The sequence below is a fragment of the Wasmannia auropunctata genome, unplaced genomic scaffold, assembly GCF_000956235.1.
Source record: "Wasmannia auropunctata unplaced genomic scaffold, wasmannia.A_1.0 LD335987.1, whole genome shotgun sequence".
Lineage (NCBI taxonomy): Eukaryota > Metazoa > Arthropoda > Insecta > Hymenoptera > Formicidae > Wasmannia > Wasmannia auropunctata.
The window spans coordinates 1,030,981-1,057,364 of record NW_012026903.1 but is presented as its reverse complement, the minus strand read 5'-3'; the positions used below and the strand labels follow the sequence as shown (position 1 = coordinate 1,057,364).

General features: G+C 47.7%; 1 protein-coding gene and 1 long non-coding RNA gene across 2 annotated transcripts; one reads left to right on the top strand and one right to left on the bottom strand.

The window, feature by feature from the left end:
• Positions 1-4: 4 nt before the first annotated feature.
• On the top strand, positions 5-533 carry LOC105454209. The gene is made up of 2 exons (XR_974966.1): positions 5-153; positions 214-533. It is a non-coding gene; the product is annotated as an uncharacterized LOC105454209 (long non-coding RNA).
• Positions 534-6,844: 6,311 nt separating this feature from the next.
• On the bottom strand, positions 6,845-26,381 carry LOC105454208 (zinc finger protein basonuclin-2). The gene is made up of 2 exons (XM_011696678.1): positions 25,968-26,381; positions 6,845-11,389 (listed from the first exon to the last, which is right to left on the bottom strand). Exons 1-2 carry the CDS (start codon positions 26,379-26,381, stop codon positions 7,562-7,564), a joined length of 4,242 nt encoding a protein of 1,413 aa, XP_011694980.1. The 3' UTR covers positions 6,845-7,561.
• Positions 26,382-26,384: the final 3 nt, after the last annotated feature.

Here is a 26,384-nt window from a genome sequence, read left to right as displayed (position 1 = left end):
AACACGCACAAGTTGAAGGGGATAATTTAATTCTAAGGAGAAGATAAATTCAAATTGCTCAATTAGTGCACGCCTGCGAGTTTCGACCCATTAATTCAGTGGCATCCCGTTATCCGATCGCGCATCGAAGATGACACTCGCGAAACAATCTCGGTAATTTCGTAAAATGCCATTTGCATACCGGTCGACGTGACTTTATCTAGATTTTTTCAGGTACTCGCGATGGCTATCTCGTTCACGAAGATGCGATCGCCGGCATCGAAACCTCGAGTGCGCGTCATCACGATAAGATCGCGCGCGGTGTGACGCATGATTGGCTATTAAGCGATCGGCGACATAAAATTTTATTACCGTCATCCTCGTCGCAGCCGAGGTGCGAACATGTGATCGTCATGATTTTCGATCACGCGATAAAGACAACTAGTTTGACTAATTTCGAGATCAACTGGTTCTTACACTCGTATAGAGTACACTGCAACAATATACATTTTACAGCAAAAAAATTAAATTAATAAAAAAGTACTCCTTCTCTATTTATTTGCGCTATTCTCTATAGCGATCTATAGTTTAATTTATTGATAACAATAAAGATAATTTTTTTACTACGAATTTTTTTTCATAGAAATTAACATGTCTTAAAAGTATGCACTTTACTTTCAAGAACTCGATGTATTCTATAGCGTCTTTATTCCCTCGATAAATGACAGCACTCGAGCGCTTGCCTACTTCTCTCTCTCTCTCTCGCACACATGATCGTCGTCCGCGTGATTAGGCACCGATAAGCAACCACCTTACGATCGATCGATGGCGATAAGGACGAGGATTTCCCCCGTTTTCCCTCTCGTTCCGCTCGGCGTTCCCCGGATTCGCTTGTTTGCGCGTCGTAATTCCGGCCGGATCGACCGTCGGATCGGCACGACATGTGCGGGACGCCGAAATTGCCGTGTGGCGCGATCCTTATCGGCCCGGGACGGCCGAGCAGGGCGAGATACGAGGGACCGATATTCACGGTTCGGCATGGAAGCTCGCCCGTGGCGTCTGATTAAACGGCCGAGTGGCCGCGCTCTAACCGTGTGTTTAGAACGCCGCGCCGCCCCGTTATATACATGTACGCTGCACGCGGCCGGAGCCGCGGTACCTGTTCGTACCACGGCGATTAGCTCCGTATCGCTCTTCGATTAGGGAACGGTGCGGGCACCCGACATACCCTACGCGCGCGCGGCCCCGATCGAAACGATGCGCCCGTCCGGTGCACGCGTGCCCCCCCGACGTTCGCCGCGCCGACCGGATAGCTGATGCGGATGCTAGCCGTCCCGAAAACACTGCGATTCTCGCGCAGGTGCGTCTAGGCGAAATTCGCCGGAAAAAGCGACTAACAGCAACCTTGGTCCCTCACGCTAACCGAGACCGTATCGTTACGGTCCTTGTGCGTGCGACTCGCTGATGATACATCAGGTGACCAAGAAGACCAATTTAACGGCGATCGGGCAATCGATGTATGCATTTGCAATGATTACGGGGGCCATTTCTCGGCGGGACAATAATTGCGGCGTACGACCGAATGAGGATTCTGCAGATGGTTTTTTCGAGAAAACAAAGAAACTTCAAGAGCTGCGAATCCGGTCGTTCCTGGAGCAGAGTGAGACGTAGACTCTTCATTAAAATGCGCGTTTATTTTCTCAGCGTATCCCCGACGGTGTTATTAATCATGGAAAACTTTCAACGGTTGATCGAACTCTGCGCGAAATACCTATTAAATAATCGTTTGTTTATACCCGCGAATGAACGGAGACGGGATTAATTAAATTTTTAAGCAGCCTTAAGAGATTGTATGCGCATGAAAGAATGAAAACTTATAAGTATAAGGAAAGGAATAATCAATTACACAAACTGCATTGATGTAGTTACTCGGTTAATGCGTTTCTCACGCGACCGATTAAAAGTTTTACGATCACAGAGTGTAGCTGGGTTTTATACACTCCGCTTGAATAAATAAGCAAGTAAACCGTATATGTGAGAGAGAAAAAGATATCTAACAAGAATGAAACTTTACTTGTTACTCAATCAGCTGTATTAAAACTTAACTCGCCACGTTGTGCATCTGATTCCTATATTCATTTCAACAACAGATATGCAATATAGAAAAGAAATTTCGTTTCTTTTCGATATTTTCATTTTTTATTGCTGAGCCTTGTTTGTTGTATAAATTTCATGAAACGGACTAAATTCCTCAAAGCAATCTGAGATAACAAGATTATTTGGCCGAAATTTTTGACAATTTCGATTTACGATTAACAATAATTTTATCATCCATTTCATTGATTTATTCTTTTTACTTGAGGCTTTTTATTATTTATGTGATGCAGAATGTGATTGCGGAAATGTTATCTCGATAGAATTACGCCTTGGCACCAGATTAAATTTAAACATTCAAAGCAGTGAGATTACGTTAACTGGATCCCTCGTTTCTGCCTATACTCTTTGTTTATCGGATTTCTTTGTCACGAGCGTGATCAGCCAGCCCGGAGTCCGAGACCACGCGAGAGCAATGGTGAGGCGTCCGCGCGGAGGACGCGAATGGACCGGGGGGGTAACACAGCGACGGGGGGCTACGCGGGGGGATCGATGGGCGAGTCGACGCCTAACCGAGAGGAGACCGCCTTTTCTCTCTCGCCGTTTCGTTCGTTTTGCCTTCCTTCTCCCTCTGTCCCCTCTGGCCTCCCTTTCCCTTCTCCGCGGTGCGAGAGCTCCCTGCGAGAGAGCGTGCACCTACCTCCGCCTTCCCACCCTCGTTCTCCCACGCTGCACCTGTCGTGCGCACGAGAGCGTCGAGAGAGGTGGTAGAATAAAGCTTCAGCCGGGCGAGCGCGTACTCGGTAAGGTCGAAGCCACGCTAAATCCATTTATCTCGCGTACGTCGGTGCTATACGTATACGAATAGGAAAAAGAAATAGAGAGGATGATTGGGAGTAGGAGAAAGAGAAATACAGATACATCGAAGAAGCTTTACTTTAAATTTGACTTTTTAAAGAAAAGTTTTTCTCGATGATCTTTTAAATCAATTTTGAAAGGCGCCAAAAATGAAGGAAGTGGTCCAGGAGATTCACGTGAAAAGATTGGATTAGCAATTAAAAACGGGAAAATAAAAAGTTAAAAACGTATAGTCGTTACGAGTCGTACGTTTGCAATGCAGATTATTATCTTCATCAGCTATATGAATAACTTAATTATTCAATTTAATATGATGTAATTGAATTATTATACAGTTGCAATTAATACGCATCATCTATGTCTTTTTTAAGTCTAACCTTCACGGAAATTGTAAACAATCTCAGAGCGCAGCCGTTTTTACGTCTCTGACTTCTACATCGTGATTCGCGTTTCAGAGCACCACTTGGAGATCCAGTTGAAATTCGATTTCGTGCACCGGTTATTAGTCTCCAGTCGGGACCCTAAGTTAACACGAGAATCGAAAGGTCCTAATCTAATCCCACCTGGGCGATTAAAGGCCGGGGGTCCAAACAGGGAGAGGGAGGGGGAAGGTGGGGGGCGAGCGGAGTGGCGATTCGGGTCTTCTCTCTGCGTCTTCTTGCTCCGGAGGACGAGGGGTGCCCGCGCTTGGCGTTTATGTGTAATTAAACGTCTCGTTTGGGTGGGCCCGAACACGAGACACTTCTAATTACCGTGGTCCGCTACGGTGTCGGCCTGTCGTTCCGCTTTTGCGAAGGGAATTTTAGCATGACAATGGCGAAGTTATTGGCGAAGCGGCCTGAACTGTTTTCGGGCCCCGGGTGGCCCTCCCGAAGCCGTTCTGCAAACATATAACCGTTTGTCAAGAGTTTGCGATAAGAAACATAATTAGCCGTTTTCGCGCCCGATGCAAACATTATAATTGCATTCTCCACAGTTTTTCAGCGCTGTACAATCTCTCATCCTCCGCGCGTATCGTCGCATAATTTCGTTGTAATTATTTTGAAAAAACTTTATTGGTTTATAATATAAATATATAGTCTATGATATTATTTTTCCTTTGCATTCTTCTTAATTCAAAAAATTGTACTTTGAATGAAGATTGACAGATAAGATAAATGCAAGTTCTATCAATAAATGTGAAAATAAACTGACGTCAATTGTATAGTGCTGATTAAATGTTTAAAATAATTTTCTAAGGTTTTGTTTTGTAAACATAAAATTGATAGATCACGTAGGAGTAAATAATAGATGCAAATTTAAATGAGTCGACCGCAAAGATCATTAAGACCAGGATTCCATCGTTCTATCGCGAGTGTGATTCTTCTCGGAGTCGAGATCGAAGAACAACCCTTCCGTCGGGGAGATTCCACTTCTCCGTGAGGCTCGCGGATTAGTAGGCGTGCACGTGCACGCCCGCGAGATCCTCTGATAAACGATCCGGCATCGCTGGCAAAGGAAGGATCTTCTTTCCGCGAAAACGAGGTCGACCTACGTTAGAGCGCGTGGGCGTGGTGAAGTCTCTTCTTTCTCTCTTTTTTTATTCATTTTTTGCACGCGTGGACGTATCTGTTCCCGTCGACGGCCCGAAAGCTCGAATGAAGTGCTGCCCACTCTTTCGTCAAGGCGGAAACGGAGATATAAATCTAGATCGCCCGCTCGGGCATCATATTTTTTTTTTCCACGAACCTTTTCGCGAGAATGTTCTACTCTTCAATCATAATATTAAATTTATATATATTCTATAATTAAATAATGAAGAGACGAAGCTGCATCTTATATCATTATCGACGATAGATACCTATAGCCGTTTCGGGAATGAAATAAAAGGGTGCAGAGAAAAAACGCATGTACAGCGGGGATTAATTTTGATAGGTATTTATTTTCATAATGATGAGTGTGTTCTTTATAATCGATCTATAATATACATCGTAGCATTCGGTTTATACATAATTACAATTGTAAATCTCGCTCGCTCTTAATGCGTAATAGTAGTAGGGTTTTTTTCGTCGTGTGTGTCGCGGGAGAAGAGGGAACTTCGCTCGCTCTCTCGGGAGGCGGAAATGCAAAACGTAGGATCGAAGGCTCGTAGAAAAACGCGCTCCGCGCCTGTGTGTTTTTTTTTTTAACGCGTACACATTCCCGAAGAACATTTCGTGCACGCCGCGACATCGGTGCGCACCGCCAAAAATTATATTTATATATATATATATTTATTTATTTATATTTATTTATATATGTATAGATACGAAAATAAAGTATATATGTACAACCAAATCGTCTCGTGGGAGAGGTTCGCGCTCCCGTTCGATCCCGGAATTGATTTCCGGAATCGATTTCCTTCTTCAACGTGTAACGACGGAGGCGAACCTCCGGGCGCCAATTGATTCGCCCACGTAAAAACGACAACGCGATTTTACAAGTCCTAGAGGAGGAAGTTACTCGCGGCAGTGCCCGCTACTGGCCGCTCGGGTACAGTGTATCGATGTACATGTTGTGTACATGTGCGTGTCTTCTAGAGTATGTGTCGTTGTATGCTCGTGTGTATGTGTACGCGCTTCGTGTGTGTATGGGGGTTTCTAGGGAACAATAAATAAAATCTATCTATTCTCATTTACCTAGCGCGAGACACGCCGTCGCCTTTGATTTGCTGGTCGATCCACTTGTCTATCTATATACCGAACGCCCGATCGTCCCTTCAGCCTTCGAGCTCTCGAGGGTGCTCCCTCTCCTTAAACTAAGATTGCATTTCCTTCTAGCTGCCGTCGTCGTTGTCGCGACGTTGACATACGTCGCTCTGTCTTTTCCTTCCTCTCGGCAAAGAGTGCACCGGCTCTCTCCCCCCCGTCTCACATTTACAAAACTAATCGCCGTTAACCGCGCGTCGCGTCGGACGCGCGCTGGTAGAACTTAGTCACGATATAGTTACGCATTTACACCGAAAGGTACTATGTCTGTTTATTATTATATACAGCGGTAGTAATTGGTTACTGGTTAAATAGTGGCGTTATTCGCTAACGTTACGTTATCACAACGATGATGAAATTAGCCCTTCGGGGACCGGGGACAATTCGCACCTCAGTCCGCTTTTCTAACGCTTTCCCGTCCTTCGTCCTCACCCCCTCCGACGACCCTCTCTCTCTCTCTCTCTTTTTCATCCCCTGATTATGTTAAGTTAAACCCCGACGATCAGACAGACGAAACTACATACGGCCGTCGCGAATTCAACGGTTCGCCATACCCCGTCGTCGGTTTCTCGGCGTCGCGCGCGTGGAAGAGATGATCGCACGCCACGCGATCGTGGAGATCTTCGAAGTCAGGCAGTTTAGTTTCGACCAGACAAATCTTGAACTTTTACGCCAGCCAGTGCTTATAATGCGACTCGTTATAATAGTACGAAATAGATATATGTATTAGGGACATTCGCGCGCTGCACCGTGCGCTTGTCTATAATTAAATCAAGAGGAATAAAAAATCTTACAAAATTTTTTTTTCAAAATTCAGTGTTCTCATTGAGTAAACTTCATAAATGGAATCAATTTCAATACTACTGCACAACATTACTTGTGTTCTTTTAATAAAAATAATTTTAATATATTTTTACATGACATTTCTGATCTCACATTAATTTTTTTTTAATTTAAAAAAATTGATGTGAGATTAAAATAAAAAAAAAATTATTATATTCCAATATATATTTCTTTACGATTGGAAAAAGCGTTATTTCAAAATGTCAAATAAAATTTAAATATATTTATTAAAAAATAAATTTATTGTGTATAAAAAATAAATAAATAATAAATTGTTTCTCCATTAAATGTTATAAAATATTTAAGAAAATTTAATTTTGTAATTTCAAATTACAAATTATTTAATTTTACTCAGAAAGTGAAAAAAATATTTAAATTTTGTGTGATATAATTCACGTATCACTATAAAAAACAAATATAAAAATAAAAATTCTATACAATAATCATTTGTTCCTTGTTAAAAAACTTGAAAATTATTTTATGAGATGGATCTCTTGATTAAATAATTGCTTCATTACCATTGCTATGAGTTTAAAATTTGATATGCATCGCTGAGAATTTTGCATGATATTAGTCTGATTAATCGAGCGAAATAAACCGGCAGCGATTCAGCGCGCGACTTCTACCGTCGTTTCCGACAACGCACGAAATCGAGATTTCCAAATTGACTAGATTAGCCCAACAAACTCGCGTGTTGCGTTCTGACGTATAAATCTGAGAAATGGGAAGAACTGGCAGGCAGATATTACCGCATTGGAACTGGCTCGTTCACTCCATGGGCAGGCGTTGTTCAACGGGACCGCTTCATGTCGGCCACGTTGACGGTCGATCATTCCGCACGCACTCCGCTCGATATTGCACGTTTTTACGCACCTTCGAATGGAACGTTTTGGGGCAACGGAGCGTGCCCCATTCGTGGGGAAGACCGCGTCTAGGTCTGCCGATCCTAATAAAGAAACGAGATCATCGGCGATCGATCGGCCGAATCGAATCGCCGAGTTAGGATTTTGGCATCACAGTAAGGGATAATAATTGTGTCCGCGGCCGCAGAACGAGATCGGTCACGAGCCGCTGCTGCTGGACAGGATCGGCAGGTCGCGGTGGGCCTGGGGATCCCTGGAGTGCGCATCCCGCACGGCCCGGGAACCGAAGACGCGCTCGCAGCCGGGTACAGTGCACCTAGCCTCCTCCTTGCGATCGTCCGAGCCCGGCGAGGACACGGGCGAACCCGAGACGGACGCGTGCCTGTTGCCCTGCTCCTGGGTCAGTCTCGTCAGATGATTCAGATGCTGATGGGTGAGGCCGTTTAGACCGGCCAAGTGAGACGCGAACGAGGACAGACCCGGGAACGTGGCGCCAAGATGCGGCGGTAGCAGGAGCGGGTGCGGCGGTGGTATCCGGGCCGCCAAGTCGACCGCGGACGGTAGCCCGGGTGCTAAGGGGTACGCGCCCAACGCGCCGATACTAGCGTCCGCATAGAGTCTCGCCAGGAACTCGTTGTGCAGCAGCGGATTCATCTGCGGGTCGTCGACACGCGGCGACAAGCTCGGTGGCAGGCTGGAGGAAAGCGGCGGGCTCGACGAGGTCGACAGCAGTTTCCGGTGCAAATTGAGATTCGCCGAGTGGCGATCGCGAGATCGTTTCGAGGGAAAGGCCGCGTTACAACCGTCCACACTGCAGCGGTGCATCAGTTTGAGGTGGACGTTCTGATAGTGGGTCTTGACGCCGAAGTGATTCTGAAAGACCTTGCCGCAGGCGGTGCAACGGCGCGGATTCTCACGGTCGAGCGGCACCTCCTGGGTGCTGACAAAGCCGCCGTTCTCGTAACGCGCGTACGTGATCAGGCTATTGTCCGTATCCATGGCCACTGTGGAGGGTGAGGCGCTGGATGAACGAGAGCCACGTGAGGAGTCCATGGTGATCTCCTGGTGGGTTGTGAGGCTGATAGGGCTGGTAGAGCCGCGGCCAGACCTCGAAGCCACCCGCTGCGTCTCGGTGTACGGCATCGCGCATCGACCCTGCGACAAGGACTCGAGTTGACGCAAAGTGTTGATCGAGGAGTCGTGGGAGAGGTCGTCGGCTGTCGTCGGACGGCTGTCGACCGAGCTCGGGGCACGGGGGGGATCATCGGGACGCTCACCTTCTTGATTGCGCAGCGCGTCGTCCACCTCCTCATCACCATCATCCTCCTCGACCTCCTCCATGGGCTCATCATCGTCGTCCTCCTCGTCCTCGTGGTGCACCTCGTTGTTCGTCGGCCTTCCTTCCTCCTGCGTCACCTCGGCGGGTTCCTTTTTCGCGATCGTCTCTTCTTTCGCCCTTGTTGTCTCGTCGCTTTCCGCACTCATTCGTCGATCTTTCTGCTCCGACAACGTCGCGTCGGGATCTTTTGTCGTCGTCGTCATCGTTGTCGTCGCCGTCGTCGCCCCGCTCGATGTCGTGCTCGACGACGGCGCGTTGTCGATCTTTGGTTCCGGGGTGATCTGTCGTTTCGGCGACTTGACCGAGCTCGCCCTCGAACTCAAGTCACGAGGCTCGTCCTGAGGTAGCTCCTCCGCGTTGTCTTGAGAGGAGAGGGTATCGCGTCGATTAGCCGCCGCCTCGCGCTCCCCATTGCCGGCGTCCGGAGAGCGCGAGTTCGACTCGCGATCGTGAAAGCCACCTTTTTGATTCTTCGGCGAGCCGGGGAGCATCTTTCGCTCCTCCGCCTCAAGCCTGGACATCGACATGTCTTCTGGCTGATTCTGAAATTCTGCTATTGGTGGGATAACGCCGTCCGACAGACACCGCCGTTGAATTCGCTGCTCTTCGTCGTTGGAGGAGTCGCCGTCGGTAGACGAGGAATGCACTTCCGCCGGCACAGCGCACCTCGTGGGATGTTGAGATTTTCTTTTGCGCACGCCTCGACTGTGAAAGGAACTCGAATTAAGCGAGTGTTGGTTCACGGAGAAAGGCTGCTGATCGACCGTGCCCATCGAGTCGTTGTCCTCGTTGCTGTCGGGATTACTAGCGAGGTCTTCGTCAGCGGTGTCGCCGAAATAGAGCTTCGGTCGCTTCGCCAGGCTGAAGTCGGCCGGTTGCTCGTCGTCGTCGGCGCGCAGCGGTTGCAACCTCGACGGCAGATTGCTGATTTCGTCCTCCGCGACCACGACGATACCGCCATCGTCATCATCGTCGTCTTCTTCGCCCTCCGGTATCATGATGGACGATGCCTGGGTGGACGGCGAAACTGCGCTAATGGACGCGCCGCCACCAGAATACGTGCCTCGCGCCATCGTGGTCGTTGTCGCCCCAACGCTCGACATCGGCACCGGCATCGTCGTCGACGCTGTGGTCGTCGACAGACCCGTGTTCACCGACATCCTTTGCTGCAGCGCCTCGTCGTACGATCTACCCTGGCCCGCCTGCGTGGCGGGTGACAGATCCAGATGCTTGAAGTCCAGCGCGCACAACGACGCCGGCGAGCGGAGATCTGGCGGCGGCGTAAGCAACGGAAACGGTCCGAAAGGTAGGTGATTCAGTCCAGTAGCAGGTACCGGAAGTCCCACCTGCGGTGGCAATACTAGGGCATGCGCCATGGACGAGCGGCCGTCGTGCGGGGAGATCTTGCGGCGCAGATGCGGCGAGTGTAGCTTCGGATTTGGATTCGCGCTGTGCCGGTTGCGCGATCTGCGCGAGCTGAACATCATGCTGCAGCCCTTGACGGTGCACTGATGCATCTCGCGCAGGTGCACCGCGCTGAAGTGGATCTTCAGGGCGCCCTTGTCGCAGAAGGTCTTCAGGCAGACATTGCACTGCACGCGCTTCTTGCCGGTGGTAGGATTGATAAAGGGCGTACCGAGGTTCGGGGGCAAGTTCGCGGCGGCGCCCCATTGACTGCCCGGTCGCTTACCCGGAGAGTGCGGCTTCCTGCCAGGTATACCGGGCGGCCTGCCCAACGGCGTGGCCTGGAGCGATAACGGCGGTGGATGCCGTTGCTCGGAGATGATCATGTGCTTCGACATAGCAGCGTCTCGTCTGCTGAGATTCAACGCGCTGTCGGAGTTATCCTCGTCGTCCTCGTCCTCCTCCGAGCCGAAATCGCTGCTCTTCTCACCGCCGCTGTGCACGTCCGTGGGCACGGTGAGCCCGCCGACGATGCCACCGGGCGACTTGCCCATCGGTGGCGGCGGAAAGTGCGTCGGGAAGCTCGGTGGTAGCGCTCCGGAGGAGACCGCGACCGAGAGCGGGTGACCGAAAGTCAACGCCGACGTAGAGATCGGCGCGACCGGCATGTGCGGCCTTTGCAGCTGCGACGCAGACGAGTGGTGAGGTGGACTATGGGGACTCTGCGGATTCCTCATTGACTTCCGATTTTGCAGAAGCTGCTCCGCGGACGGCGGCGGCGGCGGCAACGGCGGGAACGCCGGCAATCCGAGGGTGCCCAGCTTCCGGAAGTCGAACGGCTGCATGCTCTGCAGCCGATTCAACGGCGACACCGTCAGGTGAGAGTCTAAGGAACGCGGGGGCGAGTTTGCTCTGCTGACACCGCCGACGGGATTCGACGAGGAGTAGTGCTTCTGCGCCGATGGCGACATCGAGGGATGCGAGATCGACGACGGTGGTGGCGGCGGAGGCGGCGGCAGCGGCGGTGGCAGCCGGGAACCCGGTGGCGGTAGGCCACAGTGGAGCATATGCAACGGGGGCGGCAAGTGTGCTAGTGGCATCGTCGGTGGCGAAGGTCGTCTGCTTGGTGACATAGCATCCGCACCCGGCGTTCCGGCGGCCAGCAGCAGCTGCTGCACAAAGGGACGCGTCTCGGCGAACCTGAGGAACTGCTGCAGGACCAGCGGTTCCTCCTCAGCCGAGCAGATACTCCATCGGTCCAGCACCGGGCCGTTCTGCGAGTCCTGCGAACAGAAGACGAGAAGGATTGCCTTTATGGAGTTCGAAGAAACCATTCTGTTGACGTGTCACGACCTGTCACGTGCGTCGAGATAATGGCAGACACGCAACGACTTATTTGGAATGTTGTGTCAACAAAAAAATTATACTGATACGTAAAGATCGCTTGTAAAAAAAATAACTAACGTCAATTAGAATTATAAATTACAAATTTTTAAAAAATTTCTGAATAGAATTGTGATATAACAACGTGATAAAACAAAGGACAAAGAATTTTTCCGAGGCGATTTCCTGCGACATTCTTCGCGGCGTTCGTAAACCGCCGGCACTCACGATTACACTGTTTAGCCTATGCGGGAAATTACGTAAATGCGCAAATCACGCGGTAAAGAACACGCGATATCGTCGATCAATTCGCACAACCGCGCGCCGACGGGGGAACGTTTATCCTTATTCGACCGTAATTATACGCCGCGGTAAAAAAAAAAAAAAAAAAAAAATACGCTTCCTATATTGTCAACCGCAGAAGGTCACGCGTCCCGTTCGCGTTCCGTTACTTTTGTGAAATGGAATGCGCAAAAAACCGGCTGATAAATAAAAAGGTTTGATTGATGACGCTTAATGTAGCGGGTAATTAGTTCTGCTTCGCCTGTTAGCCAAGCGAGATTGCACTTAAACGCGTTAAGGATTTAACCTTGCATCCCGGCGGATATGTATACATACTCTCGATCTGTCTTCCTCTCTCGCCTCTACCTACTATTAACGATCCGCTTTTTGCGGATCGAGTTTTAGCGATTTGTCATTATGCCGCGCTGAAAACCTCAGCGACATGAATAATCCGATCCCGCGGCAAATCCCCATTCCAGTCAATCTCGGAATCAATTTATTTTTCGCTGGCAATTAAGATTATTCAGAGTTTAAGTTAAGGATAATGTTCATGAAAATTAAATTACGGTTAAATTGGTTGGTAATCGAAAAATTATATCTAATATTCGGTAAGGAATTAAGAAATGTATAAAGCTCTTCGTACATGCTTTGTTAGTTTTGTAAATGCTATTCATTCGATTCGTTTTGTTTCCCACTTGATAAACGTCACGGCAAACCGGATGCACTTTGTTTTTCCTTCGCGACTTTGCTCCGCGATCGTGTTAATTGGTCAAAGATCAAAATTTTCGTCCCGGTCTCTCTCGGTGAGAAACGCATCCTGCCGAGAGAAACATTAAATCTGGCGGTACGCTGCTTTCGACGTTCTCCACACACGGACGTCACATATATCGGCGTTCGTGTGGAGTCACGGCTTCTTATAAATTCAGGGTGGCCATGTATATAGGAGCGCAAGTTTGTCTCGTTCGCCTTCTCCCTCCCCCCCTCCCTCTCTCTCTCTTCGCTCTTTCTCGCCTCGCAGCTTTTGTATATTTACGCATTCCGACGGGGGCTCGACGTAACGCAGGACGCCCAGCGCCGCGACGCTTTTCGCGCTCGCGTCCCGTTGTATATTTCTTCAAGCACGCGCACGCGCCCGCCGTATATATCGCACATATACGCACACGGCCCGGGAAACGGAGAGACGTTACTCGCTAAGGCGGACACACCGCCGCACCGTGTGTGACCGCCGGCTGCCGCCGCCGCCGCCGCCGCCACTCCGGGATTCGATCGCGGGAACGACGTCGTTATTTTTCGCCCCGGGGCCAACCGCAAAAATAAAGAATGTCGAGCGATTTGCCGGCGATCGCGCCGGCAGATATAATAGGCGCTGCCACGAAGTTTTTGTTCTCCCTGATAGAATCGATTCGGCGCTGTCATGGTATTCGACTGGGCACCTCGGTCTCGCGGAGCTGTTTGCAAAGTATTCTTCTCCTTTTTTTTTTTTCATAAGGTAAACAGTATCTGTATGAATTGTACGAGAAACGATACAGTTTCGTGTATAGGTATTTTGAAATTCTGATCGATTTAACAGAAAAAGAAGATATATCCAAATTGATCGAAGAATCTGAGAAAATGAGAAGCCAGCAGTTCATAGTATCGAATAGTTACCGAGTAATTACCTCAATAAATCAAAAGGTATTTGCGAAAGATTTCAGATGGAAAGAAATAACGTGTCGACCGATAAATACAATTCGTATTTCGCTACATCATCACGCGTCTACGTGAACGAGAAAGATTTAAAAAAACGAATTCAATTTACGAGAGAGACACGCATGCACGTGCAATGAGATAAGCGAAATTAATTTTCTATAAAAATGTTAAACGACGCTCGCGCGACAAACGGTGGATCGTATTGAAACAACACACAGAGCCGTAGATAATTGAAAGCATATGGATGGAAAGAACAATGAATAACGCTCGTAACGTACCGCTACGTTGCATGGAGTGTAATTTTCCCGATTTTTATCCCCGCCGACGGTAATTCAAACCTCACGCGCGCGGCTGCGACAGCTGTGACCGTCGTGTATTATTTTCCCGTAGGAGATATCGCATAGATTATCGCCTGATGAGGCGCGAGTAATGTCACACCGTTTCTCACATCGTGTCCGCGAGCGCGCGACGACGTTTTCCTCGCGTTGCTCTCCCCGTCTCGGTCTCTCTCTCTCTCTATCTCACTCCGTCGCGCAATTTAAACATTTTTCACGCGCATTGTGATACCGCGCGCGGGAATTCGCCACGTCGTTTCTTTTACGCGCGTTATCCATCATCTCCCGTCGATCACGGGACCACGGGCGACAAAATCCGGCGTCGCAACGGTACCCCGGCTCCATTGAGAGTTACGTAAATTACCTGGCACGTAGTGCTAATTGAACGCATACGAAATGCAGGATTCCGTAATTCGATTCCGTTAGCATAATTTCGTTGTGATTCGCGAGAAACCTGTCAAACTTGATTCTCTGAGGAGATGTTTTTATTCCCCGCGCGCGCGTGCGTGAAGAGCTGATCCTCTCTCCTTCTTGCGTATCTTTGATTTTAATTAAATTTAATTCTGTTTATTGCGTACAAACGAGATTTGCATGACGGTTACGTGGGAATGAAGATAAACATGATTGAAATAAAAATACACAAATGGTGAGGCGTCAGCATGGCTACTGCGTTGTCATGCTAATTCATACGAGCTATCTAGCCCGGATAGCTCGTATGAATGAATACGTAAAAAATGGGAAAGAGAAAGAAAGAAGGTCTATCGCAATGGACGATAATTTAAACTCTAGTCGAAATTATACAACCACTATTCTTGCTTGCAAATTCATTTTTCACGTAATTATACGAGTAGATCTCGGAACTGTAGAAAAAAAGAAGAATAAAAAGATGTTGGACTTCGAGGGAATCTTAACATCACGATTTTCTATTTTACGCGTCCATCATTTCCAGCGGCTGTCGATCTCTCAAAGGCCGAGGATGCTTTTCCCATAGATCCGCTATTTCACGAAGAGGGATTCGACGGTGCCGGCGCGTCGTCGTTCTGCCACGTCCGCGCCATACATACGTGCGTGACGTTCGGGAGCAGAGGGGTAAAAGGAGGGGGGGAGGGGACTGGAAAAAAAAAGGATTCCGCGAAGCGCTTAAACGCGCGCCTCTCTCGTCCTTACGTGAAAGGACCCGGACGGATCGTGTCTGAGAACGCAAAGACTACCGTGTACCGTGGGACTCGAATTTTAATCCCGCACGCGAATGAGGCCCGACACAACACTCGACCTTCCCTCCCATCCCCTTCCCGTTTCTCTCCTTCGCCACCTCCTCCAAATTCCGCGCGGCGTGGAATTTCGCCGTTCCATGTGCTCCCGCGTGTCCGATGGGACGCGAAATGAGTGTGGGCGAGGTCGGTGTATCGTGGCGAAAAAGGAGGTCTTTCAATGAGAAAAGTGCAAAACGGAGAATCTTCATTAAGCTATCAGAATATATACTTGAGTCTAATAATTACAGTAATAATTATATTTAATAGGATTAGGATTAAAATGATAAATACTTCTTATTTAGTATAAATAGACTTAATATTACAACTAGGAAAACATTTTTTTCGACTCCTGCGCTGTCTGAAATTAATCTATTACAAATTAAAAATTATTTTATAAACAATTCCATCATTTTCTAATCCTGTCATAAAATTTCACATTTAGAAATTTTGATTTCAAACGGTGCACATCCAATTTATCGCAAGGGAAAAATCCCGTTAATAAGATTCAAGAACTTTTACTTAAAAAGTATATCTGGTTTTTAAATATCGGCAATGTGTAAAGATTCCCGTTTCCTGGCGCGTAATCACAGATTTTTAATCAAAATTCCGCGAGGTAAATACGATAATTACCGCGAGCGGAATGTACATTCGAAGCCACTTCTATTGTTTAGAAAAAGCTCAAGGGTGCCTTTAATTAAATTCGGATAGGTGTAGTTAATTTAAATAACAACGTGCGTCTCTGAGAGTGCTTCGAAACGTGCACGAAAATCGCGACGCGCGATCCTGGGAACCTTCGGTGTCTTGGCACCCGGGAATAAAGGAGGCGTTAAGAACGAGACGCGAACCATTACCGCGTTATTGCATAATGGATAATTACGAGAGCCGGAGAAGTAAGATAAACCTCGTTTTACTTGCTCGCTCATTACGTTTCCCTCAAACCTCGTGTCCCGCGCGCACAATTCGCGTAATTCTCGCGTCGTTCACGCAATTCCCTGTATATTGTTTACTCTGTATCATTAGTCGTTAATTGATAACGAGACTGTTGTTCCTGATTGTTGGGACACGTTAAAAGAGGAAGTGATTGATGGGCTGTGTACCAAAGAAATTATTTGAACGAACCAAGTTCTTCAAATGCGACCAAGTGATTATTTCGAAAAATCAGCCGCGCGATTTAAACTCTGTAAAAATTTTTCTGTTTTTTTTGCAAATTAAAAAACAATCAATTTGCAATAACGAGAATTATTTTGTTGGATATAATCGATATTCACTCGGTGAAAGAGTACGTGGCGCATCGAGCTTGAATTCGAATCGTTCCAGTTCGTGCTGCCATCTGGCTACGCGGTTGCTGGCGCGAAGTACGACGCAGTTTGGTTTTCACCGCGAAAGAAGCGACGGCGACGGCGGCGGCGGCAGCGGACGGCGGTCGACGCGATGGCGAAGGAAGAGGAGGAGGAGAAGGAGACGGCGGCAGCGGCGGCGGCAATGGCATCCGTGACTGGACACTGCATATGATTTCACGGTAAGTGGGCCCTGTCTTATTCGTGGGTAGAAATCGTAAAGATCTCGCGTGGATATCCGCCGCTAAATTGGATTGCAGCTACCTGCGTCTATCCTCTGTCCTCCTCGTCTATCCGTCTCTCTCTCGCGTGAGCGCGCGCCTTCTGCGTTGTCCCCTTTGACTCATTCCCTTGCGCTCTTTGTCGCGGCCCGGCGCAACTGCGCCGTTTTATTTCGACTTAACACACGCGGCGCTCTCGCGTTAAGCGATGCGACGATCGAGGAGAAACCGTCGGCCGCGGAGAGCTCCGGCCGCCGGCACGTCGTAAAACGCAACCGCGACGCAACACGCCACGGAGTTTCACCGGAGACGCGACGAGGACGGCCGGGAAAATGGCGCCTTTCGCGGCTGCGTTCGCGCTACTCGGAGTTTTTTTTTTATATCCGTCACTCGGACCATCGAGATTGCGAAAATCCTGCCTCGATTGCCGTCAATTCGTATTTGCGGATCTTGTTAAAAGAGAGTCTAGATAAAATTGATCCTGAAAATCGGAATCTTTCATTTAATAAAATGTGTTATTCCGACTCCTCAGCTCTTCTGACATCGAATATGTAATAATACGCTATCTAGACGACGTTCAACCTTCAGCGTTTGAAAAAATGTGCGATAAGAGTACGAATTCTTAACGTCACACTTGAGGCTACGAGGAATCCCGCGCTGGACAGCGCTTGCATCACACTCCGTCAAGATGATAATTTACTAGCGCGATCGCGAAACTGCGTGCGGTACGCAACGCGCGTTGATCTATTTTCTGCTTGCGTCATTTTTGTTCCGAGCGTCTAGCGTAACCACGCGCGAGAGCGACTCGCGGCAATACATCCCAACATACGTGACACTCCGTTAAACAGCCGCGGCAAATAATTTTCGTCGACATTTAATCGTAACGTATAAATATTGACAAAACTCGCAAGGAACGCGGGCGGTCGTCCGTTTAGCACGTCGAACGTGCATCGTAAATGCGTGACAAGTCGAGAAAGAGAGAAAGAGATTATAACTCCGAAAAAGCTGAGAGAGAAAGAGAGAAAGAAAGAGCACTAAGTTATTCCGGCCTCAAGCGATTTGACGATCAGCCGGCCGCCGTGTACGAAATCGAGGGATGAACAATGTGACTCTGATCGCTCGATCGTGTACGTTTAACGCTGACATTATCGTCGAATAATTCGCCCGAAGATCGCTTCGGGCGCCGGGCTCCGAAACGCATCCACATCCCGAGGCGCATCCTGATGCGTTAAGCGTGTACGAGCGTGTATGTATGTGTGTGCGTGCGCGCGCGTTTGTCCGAGCCGAAGCGCCATGTGGAACGATTTACATTCGAGACACGTTTCCCGTCGATCCACAAGAACGTCATGTCTCGCGTCTTTCCTGGAGTCCGGAGACATCGCGGCCAATCGTTGGCGATTAGCCGTATCGCCGCGATCGCAGATGAGTAACGGCGCGTTCACCGTTAATACAAATAAACGTTAACGCGTTATTTGACGCGCTCGGAATTTTGATACTTCCCACACGAGCGCCAACGTTTTAAGATTCACGAGAAAGATGCGCGAGTAGGAGAGTGTTTTGCGCATCTTCGAACACTCGCTTCTCTACAGCTCACGCGGATGAGGAAAAGATTTAGAGCTGCAGGTAGAGACGTTTGTGACTAAATGTATATCTATAAATTTCGCGAGTGCGGTTTATTTAGATTTTCACGAGGAAGGGCTCGATGTGTACGCTGTGCTGGATCGCGAGTGTTCAAACGGTTCAACAGAATCATCATTTGTGTTTCCTTTCCCAGCTTTATTTATACCACTCGAATCGCGCCGTGGTCCGGCATGACGACGGATTATTCACGATCACTGGTCTCAGCGCATCTCGACTCGCGCATCTCGACTCGCGCATCTCGATCACGTCCGACAGTCTCATCGTGTTGCTTTTTGTGTCAGAAATCGACCCCGCTTCGATCTTGCACTCTGTAATTTTTTTCATATCGCCTCTCGACCGTTCCTATATTCCCTCTTCTCTTTTTCTCCCCCCCCGAATTTCTTCCTGTTTGTCTTTCTCCTCGCCGTCGCCATCATTCCGGCTCTGATCATTTCGGTAGCCACGGTAAATGGCATGTCGACGTTTTAATTCGCCAATTGCGCCTGACAGATTTTGCATTTCCACCCGAGTGATCGACCCGAGCGATGGTCTCCTCGTCATCTGTTTGCTCCTCTTTCTCTCTCTCTCTCTCTCTCTCTCTCTCTCTCTCTTTCTCTATCTGGCAACAGTTTTGGATCAGTACCTTCGAATCGTCTCCGCTCGCTCTGTAATTTACGATTTTGGCTCATGCTCCCATCGAGGTGGAGTAATGACAGGTCGATCGGCTCCGGGCTACCATCTTTACCGGTTTCCGATTGCCTCGTCCCTTGTGTCTGCCTTACGTCGCCACTTTCGATTCCTCGCGTTACTCCGCGACGACGATCGCTCCTGGGTCAGGTGATCTTTGACGGGTTTTGGATTCTGAATTGGTGGACCACCGATGAAGGACTCACTCGTCGTCGTCCTTGACACTTCTGTCTGTATTCAATTTCGGTGGACGAAGATACTTCGAGAACGACTTGGTAGACGTATGTATCGCCGGAAATCATCTCAGAGAATTCATTCGAGTAGCGAGAGCGTCAAAATTTTCAGTATGCAAGTGTGTTAATTATAGTGATCGTCAGTTTTAATCTTTTTTTTTTGCAATTTAGAAACATCGCGAATGCGTAAAAATTACGAGATACGTTTCTCAGTATCGTTATCTTTATTATATTAATTGCAAAACACTGATTCCGAATATTTCGACAAAATTCGCTTCTCATATATTTCAAAGAATCATTTATTTCCAACGAATCTATGCAAAATATTCGATTCGTAAAAGGACCTTTGCGATTTGAATACGCGATTTTTGTGATTTACGCATTTACGTTTCCACTTCAATATTTACTTAATCGGAGGAATGTATCGGTTTTTACGATTCGTGGAAAACTTTCGTTTCTCTCGGACTCGATGGCATTCCCAACGATCATCGGCGAGCGTCGAGGAATTCGTCATGCTTCCCAGCCTTTTTACGGATCTTTGGTGCCGAGATACGCGACACCGGAGAGTCGTGTAGCTACGTGTCAACCGTAGATTACATCCGTAACATGTCATCTGATGACAATAATTCCCGTGACATCCCATCCAGTTACCTAAAACTGCTTTCGGCTCATCACACACGAATATCTTAACCGCAAAATTTCGTTTGTGAACTTTTGACATACATACTAGGAATTTCAATTCCGAAAATACACGTAACTTTTATTGTTGATATTTCAACGAAATTAGACGATTTATAGGACAATTAAGACTTGCTGCCAATAAACGCCGAACACACGTGTTTAACAAAACCACGAAGAACGTTTCGAAAGTGGTATAGGTTATTACTTGTCATCCGTTCGCTGAGTCTCGTCCGCTTCGCTTATCGATACCGGCCGATATTTTTTCCGGTCGCCGATTGAGAATCGCCAGGATGTGGATTCTCTGGGCTCTCGCATGGCTCGCTCGCCGACGCGCAACTCGCTCGTAAATCTCGCGCCGCTACGACGGCAAGGAGGCGGTTTCGCGTTCCTAAGTTGCCTCTTCCTCCATCGTGGCTATCGTAAAGCTGCAGCCGACCGGGCTCCTGTAAAATCCCACTTGATTCCCCGTTCGCGAGAGGCCGGGTCGCTGCAACCGCTTCCGTCCGTTGCAGCGGACGTAGGGCCGCGAACACGACACGGGTTGCAACGTGCGAAATTGGCCTCCACGGTGCGAAACGCTTCTCAGCGCGGCGAGACGCGTTTCACCGCGGCGATCTCCGTCGCGCATTCAACGCGAGGTGTGATTTACCGTTTCCACGTCCGCGCCACGACGACGATCTCCCCCTTGGAGAGAAGAAGGAGCATTCCAACGTTGGCGAGCCATAAAGCGGCCCTCGACCGCGAAAACTTTACTAGCGAATAGCAGATGCAAATCCGGAGCGCGCGGAGGCTGAAGTTCCCCCCGGCTGCACTCGCGCAGATCGTACCGCGGAAACGACACTTGTACGTCATCGATCATGATTAAGAAAGTCTTGTATGCATTCCGACAGGCAAATACTCCGCTAAGCCAAGATTTATCTTGACACTATTGCGCTATGCACCGTGATCCGGACAGTGTCCCGCGCACTCGAACATGATAGTTTGGTCGGGAAACACACGAAGCACTTTATACCGCGAATAATTTACATACCGAGAGGTAAATCTCCCGTCTTACAGAGATCATGGTATAGAAATTCTAGGACTCGTGACAGAATTTCTAATAGCAGATCCACCAGTAGAGAACGCTATTGCGATACAGGATGTTCTTATGACTCTCGGAGCTCACAAAGCAGCGGATAAACTCACGTACCAAAATGCAAATTCGGAGCAGAGCGCTGAAGTCTCAATCTCTCGTGGATTGTTCTCCCAACGTGACACTTGCGCACTACGGGATCGTGATTCAGGAAGTCTCTCCGCGACTCGCGGGGAAGTTATTCTGGTAACGAGCCGTAAAGTAGCGCTCGACCGCAAGAAGTTCGCCAGATGTGAAAGAGGATGCAAATCCGAAGCGAGGCCCAGCTCTCTTAATTTCCAATGGATCACCTCCTCGGAACGATGCTTTCGCATCGTAGACGGTAATTAGGAATTAGCGACCCGGCGAAGGTGCCTCTATAATGAGTCATAAAGCATCGTTTGACCGCGAAAATGCTATCATACGGCACGAGGAAATGCAAATTTCAACCGGAGATACCCGTAGTTCTCGACTATCCTAGAAACCGTCATCGGAATCATCGGAATCAAACGACTCGAGAATCGTGACGTCCCTAATAACAGACTGCGGGAATTTTGCAGCTGATCGACATGCCGACAGCACTTGATATGTAAACATATCATCGATATTATCGGCAACTGTTACGAGCGCGCGCATGATTATATATTTTCAACTAAAACTATCTTCTATTTTCCACACGAAGAGCATAAAAAAATTAAAAAGAGTTTAAACAAATATATATTTTCACGCTACAGTTTTCTTTCTTAATTCCGCATTTATTGCATGCATGTTTATCTAATGTTTATCTATTAGTTATAAAAATTATTTAACGCGAATTTTATATATACCAGGTGCCCGATAATAACCGTATCAGTTCTCGGGGGCATCTAAAGCAGATTAAACTGAACAAAAAAATTCTCTAAATTCGCAATTATTAACGAGATATTAATGTTTAGAAAATTGGCGAATAAACGCGTATATCCATCCGGCTCACCGCTGAATGTAAGCGCGCGGCGAGCTGGCGGCCAGTTTAATCTGCTCAATCTTGAATAATCGACGACAAGCATCGTGTTAATTCTTTCGCGAAAATGACAATTTCAAGTATTAACAGATCATACAAAACTTATCGATTTATCGTTTTATATTTTTCAATATTTAATAAAATTCAGGCTTAAATGAAATAAATAAGAATAAAGTCAATGTGACCGACTCGCCGCGCGCTTGCATTCAACGGTGGGCCGGACGGATATGCGTTTATTCGCCAATCTTCAAAAATTAATCTTTCATTAATGATTGCGAATTTTGCAAAATGGTACAGGACTTTTCTGTTTAGTTAATCTGCTCTACCAGCCCATGAGAGCTAATGCGGTTATTACCGGACACCCTGTAGATATATATATATACCTATATATATATATATATATATATATATATATATATAATAGTGCACATTAAATTTTCGTGGAGATTAAAATTTTGATTTGAAGAATCATAACTTGTTCACTCTGTAATGCCGCATGCAATACGATATTATTTTGACAGTAATCACAAAAGTAGCTAGAAAACACTATCTGTTAGCACCATGACGTTAATTCAGTCCTATCGTAACTGCGAATTAGCTCTATGTCAACCTCAGCGCTCCGACCTGTTAAAGACATAACGGATTACTATTGAAGCGTGTATTTCGACATCCGTTCCGGATAATCGCGTGTCTTTTCGTCCGGCTCGCTTATGGCGACAAAATACCTAAACGGCGGTCCGGGCGCGGGCAGGCAGTTCGGGAGAAGTACGGAGCTAATAGAGTTTCGAAGTGTATCGTCACGCGAGCGCTCTAACGAGCTTAAATTTCGGTTTAAATTTGTTCGACGGGACGAAACGTAAACAAAACGAGAGCGTATACGATAGCGTGCACGCGTACACGGGGCCCGCACGTGTCAACCGCCGCCGCTCAATTCAATGACAATCCTCGTGCTTTCGAGAGGAACTTCCAAGGTTTTTGCGCACGTCGCGTGCGTTCGCGCGAACACGAGAACGAACAGTTCCGATGTCAATCTCGCGTTTCTCTCTTCTCCTGACTGACTTTTTTTGTCCTTCCATCGTCTCTCTCACCGAGAGAGACTGAAATTATTATTCCGATTAAATTCTAGCGTTACCCACGCCTTTGCTACGGAGCCGCGCTGCAACGGATAAGCGCATCGCGCGGTGCGCATACGTATATACGTACCTATGTACGCGCGAGTCGTCCGAGAAACCGGTTTCCCGTACGTTTTAATTTCACGCCGACATCGGCGCAATTCAGTTTACACGGATACTCCCCGTTTCCTAACGCGCGCGGCTCGCGAGATTAACGCACCGGCCGATCATGCGTATGCGTGCACGCGGGCGCGCGCGTGTGTGCGTTTTCGGGCATTCCGCGGGGCAAAGTGCACTGTGCGTTATGTGTCGCGTAAAATCTGTACTACGAGACCGCGCGAAAGAACGCTTTAATCCTGTGAAAATCCATTGCAATTATCTCAATGCGTCATCGCTCCTCTGCAATTATCTCTCGTGAGCCAAGATCAAAGTATAGGTAATTATATCGCGGTGAGAGATATGTGGCAACAAGTTCTGTCATTTCGAATATCGTCTCTTTGTTTTGGTCACTTGTAAGTTACGAGTCGCGTATGCGCTACGCGTACAGTTGATTGACAGACATTTTTATGAAATAGATACTACCGGTATTTATCTTTTTCGACGGAGTGTCAAGGTTTTGCTGTTCATTATCTCGGTTGGAGCACGTTACGACGAATAATAACTTCATTCTACAAAGTGTCATCTCTGTTATGATTACTCACAGATTGCGTTACATGTCATACAAAATTCACGCTTTTATAAAATGTAAGTATACCGGCAATTATCCCAAGAGAGCAGCGCGATAATGATCTCAATAGAGCACAGTACACGGAAATATTGGAAAATTATCCAAGAATGTCATTTCTATTTTAATCACTCGCAGATTGCGTCCGGCACTTATACGTGCCGTAATATGAATGAGTGCGAGAGAGAGAGAGAATTATATTATGATACAAAAATTATTGATAATTATCCCGCGACGTAACATCTGAGTGATCAGATAACGCTATACATTATGTTTCGGTTTATAATTTCGATTATAAGTTTCATTATAATTATAGTTTCTATTTATAATCAAAGTATTTGTTTTTTATCGAATCTCACAAATTGCATTTTAAACATTATGACTACAACTGTTCGATTAATATTAAACGTCATGTTTATTAATTATTAATTACAAAGCATTATTTAGCGCGTGCTGTATTTGTGATTTATGATTTAAAATTTTTAAGCGATCGACATTTTTTAATCGCTTTGCGGTTTCACACGAAATGTTTTAACAAACTTCCGTTCACAGTGACGAGTGTCCAAATTTAAACGAACTGCACCATTTTGAACGACGATACAGTCTTAGTCTTGACACCATCGAAAATCGATCGGCTATCGGCGTTAAAGTTTCACTGCTTTCTCACTGATCGACGCACACTATCGATTAAAGAACAGTCCATCAGTGTACTCCGATTTTTCACTCGTTGATCCAACGAAAGCGTGATGATCATCTGTGGCGAGTCTCGTAGAAATCAGCAGCGAGAATAGACTGGAATTGATTGCGATCGATGCGACGCGTCGATAAAAAAAATTGTCCATTAAGAAACTGTGATTCGGCCTGTCAATAGCGCCGAAATTTCAGACTGGGACACACTTGCGGAGAAGCGTACAGCTACAGTTTCAGTTCAGCCGCATATATTTAACATCATTTTTGTGCGGTAGTTTATCTCAAAACGTCATGTTAAAAAGTGCGACAGCTGTACGGCCGCAGCCTTTGACTTCAAGCGTCTTTTTTTTTCACTAGAAGAGCATCACATATTCGAAAACTTTCGATATTTCCAATCAGTTTGAATATTTCTTTTTCGGAAAAAGATGCAATCGGAGTTCGTTAGTGTCGACAAAGTGATAATTACTCAATTGACTTTGTCGACACGTAACGAACTCCGATTGCGGTCGTCCCTCCAAATTGCCTCCTTGGCGGGTCGATTCTCCTTGCGAGAGAGCAGATCTTCTCTTTCTTCTCCTCCTCCTTCAGCGTTTCCGTCCTCTTCGATGTAGCGAATGCGTCCGACGGGACTCCCATCAGGATTTACATGTTACTGCGCAGGTATCTCACTTTAGGTACCGATATCTCGATCCGTTGCTCCGACGTCGCTTAACATCACTCACACCATACCGAGACACTTTCGATGCACTGTTCGTCGTTCAACTCTCTGCTCTCACTCGTTGTCACCGTCCTCGTTGATTTTCCATTTCATCACGATTTATTGCGCGACTGTATCTTGCAATCACCGTAAAACTGAAGCGTTTTATTTATTTATTTATTTATTTAATCCGCGGACACGCAAAACGATTAATGCCCGTTGTCGCCCATGTTTTACTTCGAAGATCGATTTATCATCGCGTACGCGTGAATAGAGGATTATTCTTGGTTAGACGCGATCGTTTTTAAGATAATCATTATGTAACGCGGCGAGAATTTGAAAGGTCTCGATTCGCGTCAGCGTTCGCGAAAATATTCTTCGGTATGGACTTCGTCGGGTTACGTGTCGGGTGCCAAAGTGTCCGAAGCACCTATTCGCAGAGAATGTCACCGAAGTTAATGATCGTCTCTGGCGGTCGCTGTCACGTCTGGAGGTAATCCAAAAGTCAAAACCGCGGTCTCGCGGCGAACGGTTTCTCGACGAGCGTTCGTCCCGTTTCGGAGTGCAGCTGATCTTGTTGCGCGCGCGAAACAACCGCGTGTCTATCCAGCGAGCGTCCAAGTACGGTATGTCAAAGTCCGGTCATGTCGTTGTGTCACGTAAACGACGCGTGTGTACCGTAGACATGTCGCGGATGTCTCGTGTGACGTACCGTCACCTCGCGGCGAAGGGACGATTTCACGCGGCTCGGTACGGTACGGAGCGCGAGTGTGTCATACGTGCGTGAATTCGACGTGTCAACTCACCTGCAGTATGTATCCTCGCGTGTAATCCTCGTGGGTCCAACCGAAGGCAGCTAGAATACGTGTCACTTGCGCGGGGGGCAACTGGTTGAACAACTGATCGAGCAAGATCTTAAGGCGTATCGGCAGTGCGCGCGAGCCGTAGAGTACGAGGGATGCGACGTCAAACGCGGCCGTCGGCTCGACAGTCTCTGAAGCCGGTGGCCTCTCCTCCTTCTCCGCGACTTCGCCACCACCACCGGCACAACCACCTCCACCACCGCCGCCGTTACGGTCCCCACCGGGGGTACCGCCGCCACCACTACCACTGTCACTGCCACCACCACTACCGCCACCTCCGCCGCCGCCGCCGCCGTCGCCGTCACCTCCGCCACCCCCTCCTCTACTTCCTGTACTACCAGTCGCTGGTGCCGTCATCGT

What these genes read in the sequence shown, in the direction of transcription:
- LOC105454208 (XM_011696678.1), bottom strand. Translation starts at nt 26,381, where the DNA reads ATGACGGCACCAGCGACTGGTAGTACAGGAAGTAGAGGAGGGGGTGGC. An exon ending in CGCGAGGATACATACTGCAG is followed by an intron (nt 11,390 to 25,967) that starts GTGAGTTGACAC and finishes TTCTGTTCGCAG; the next exon opens with GACTCGCAGAACGGCCCGGT.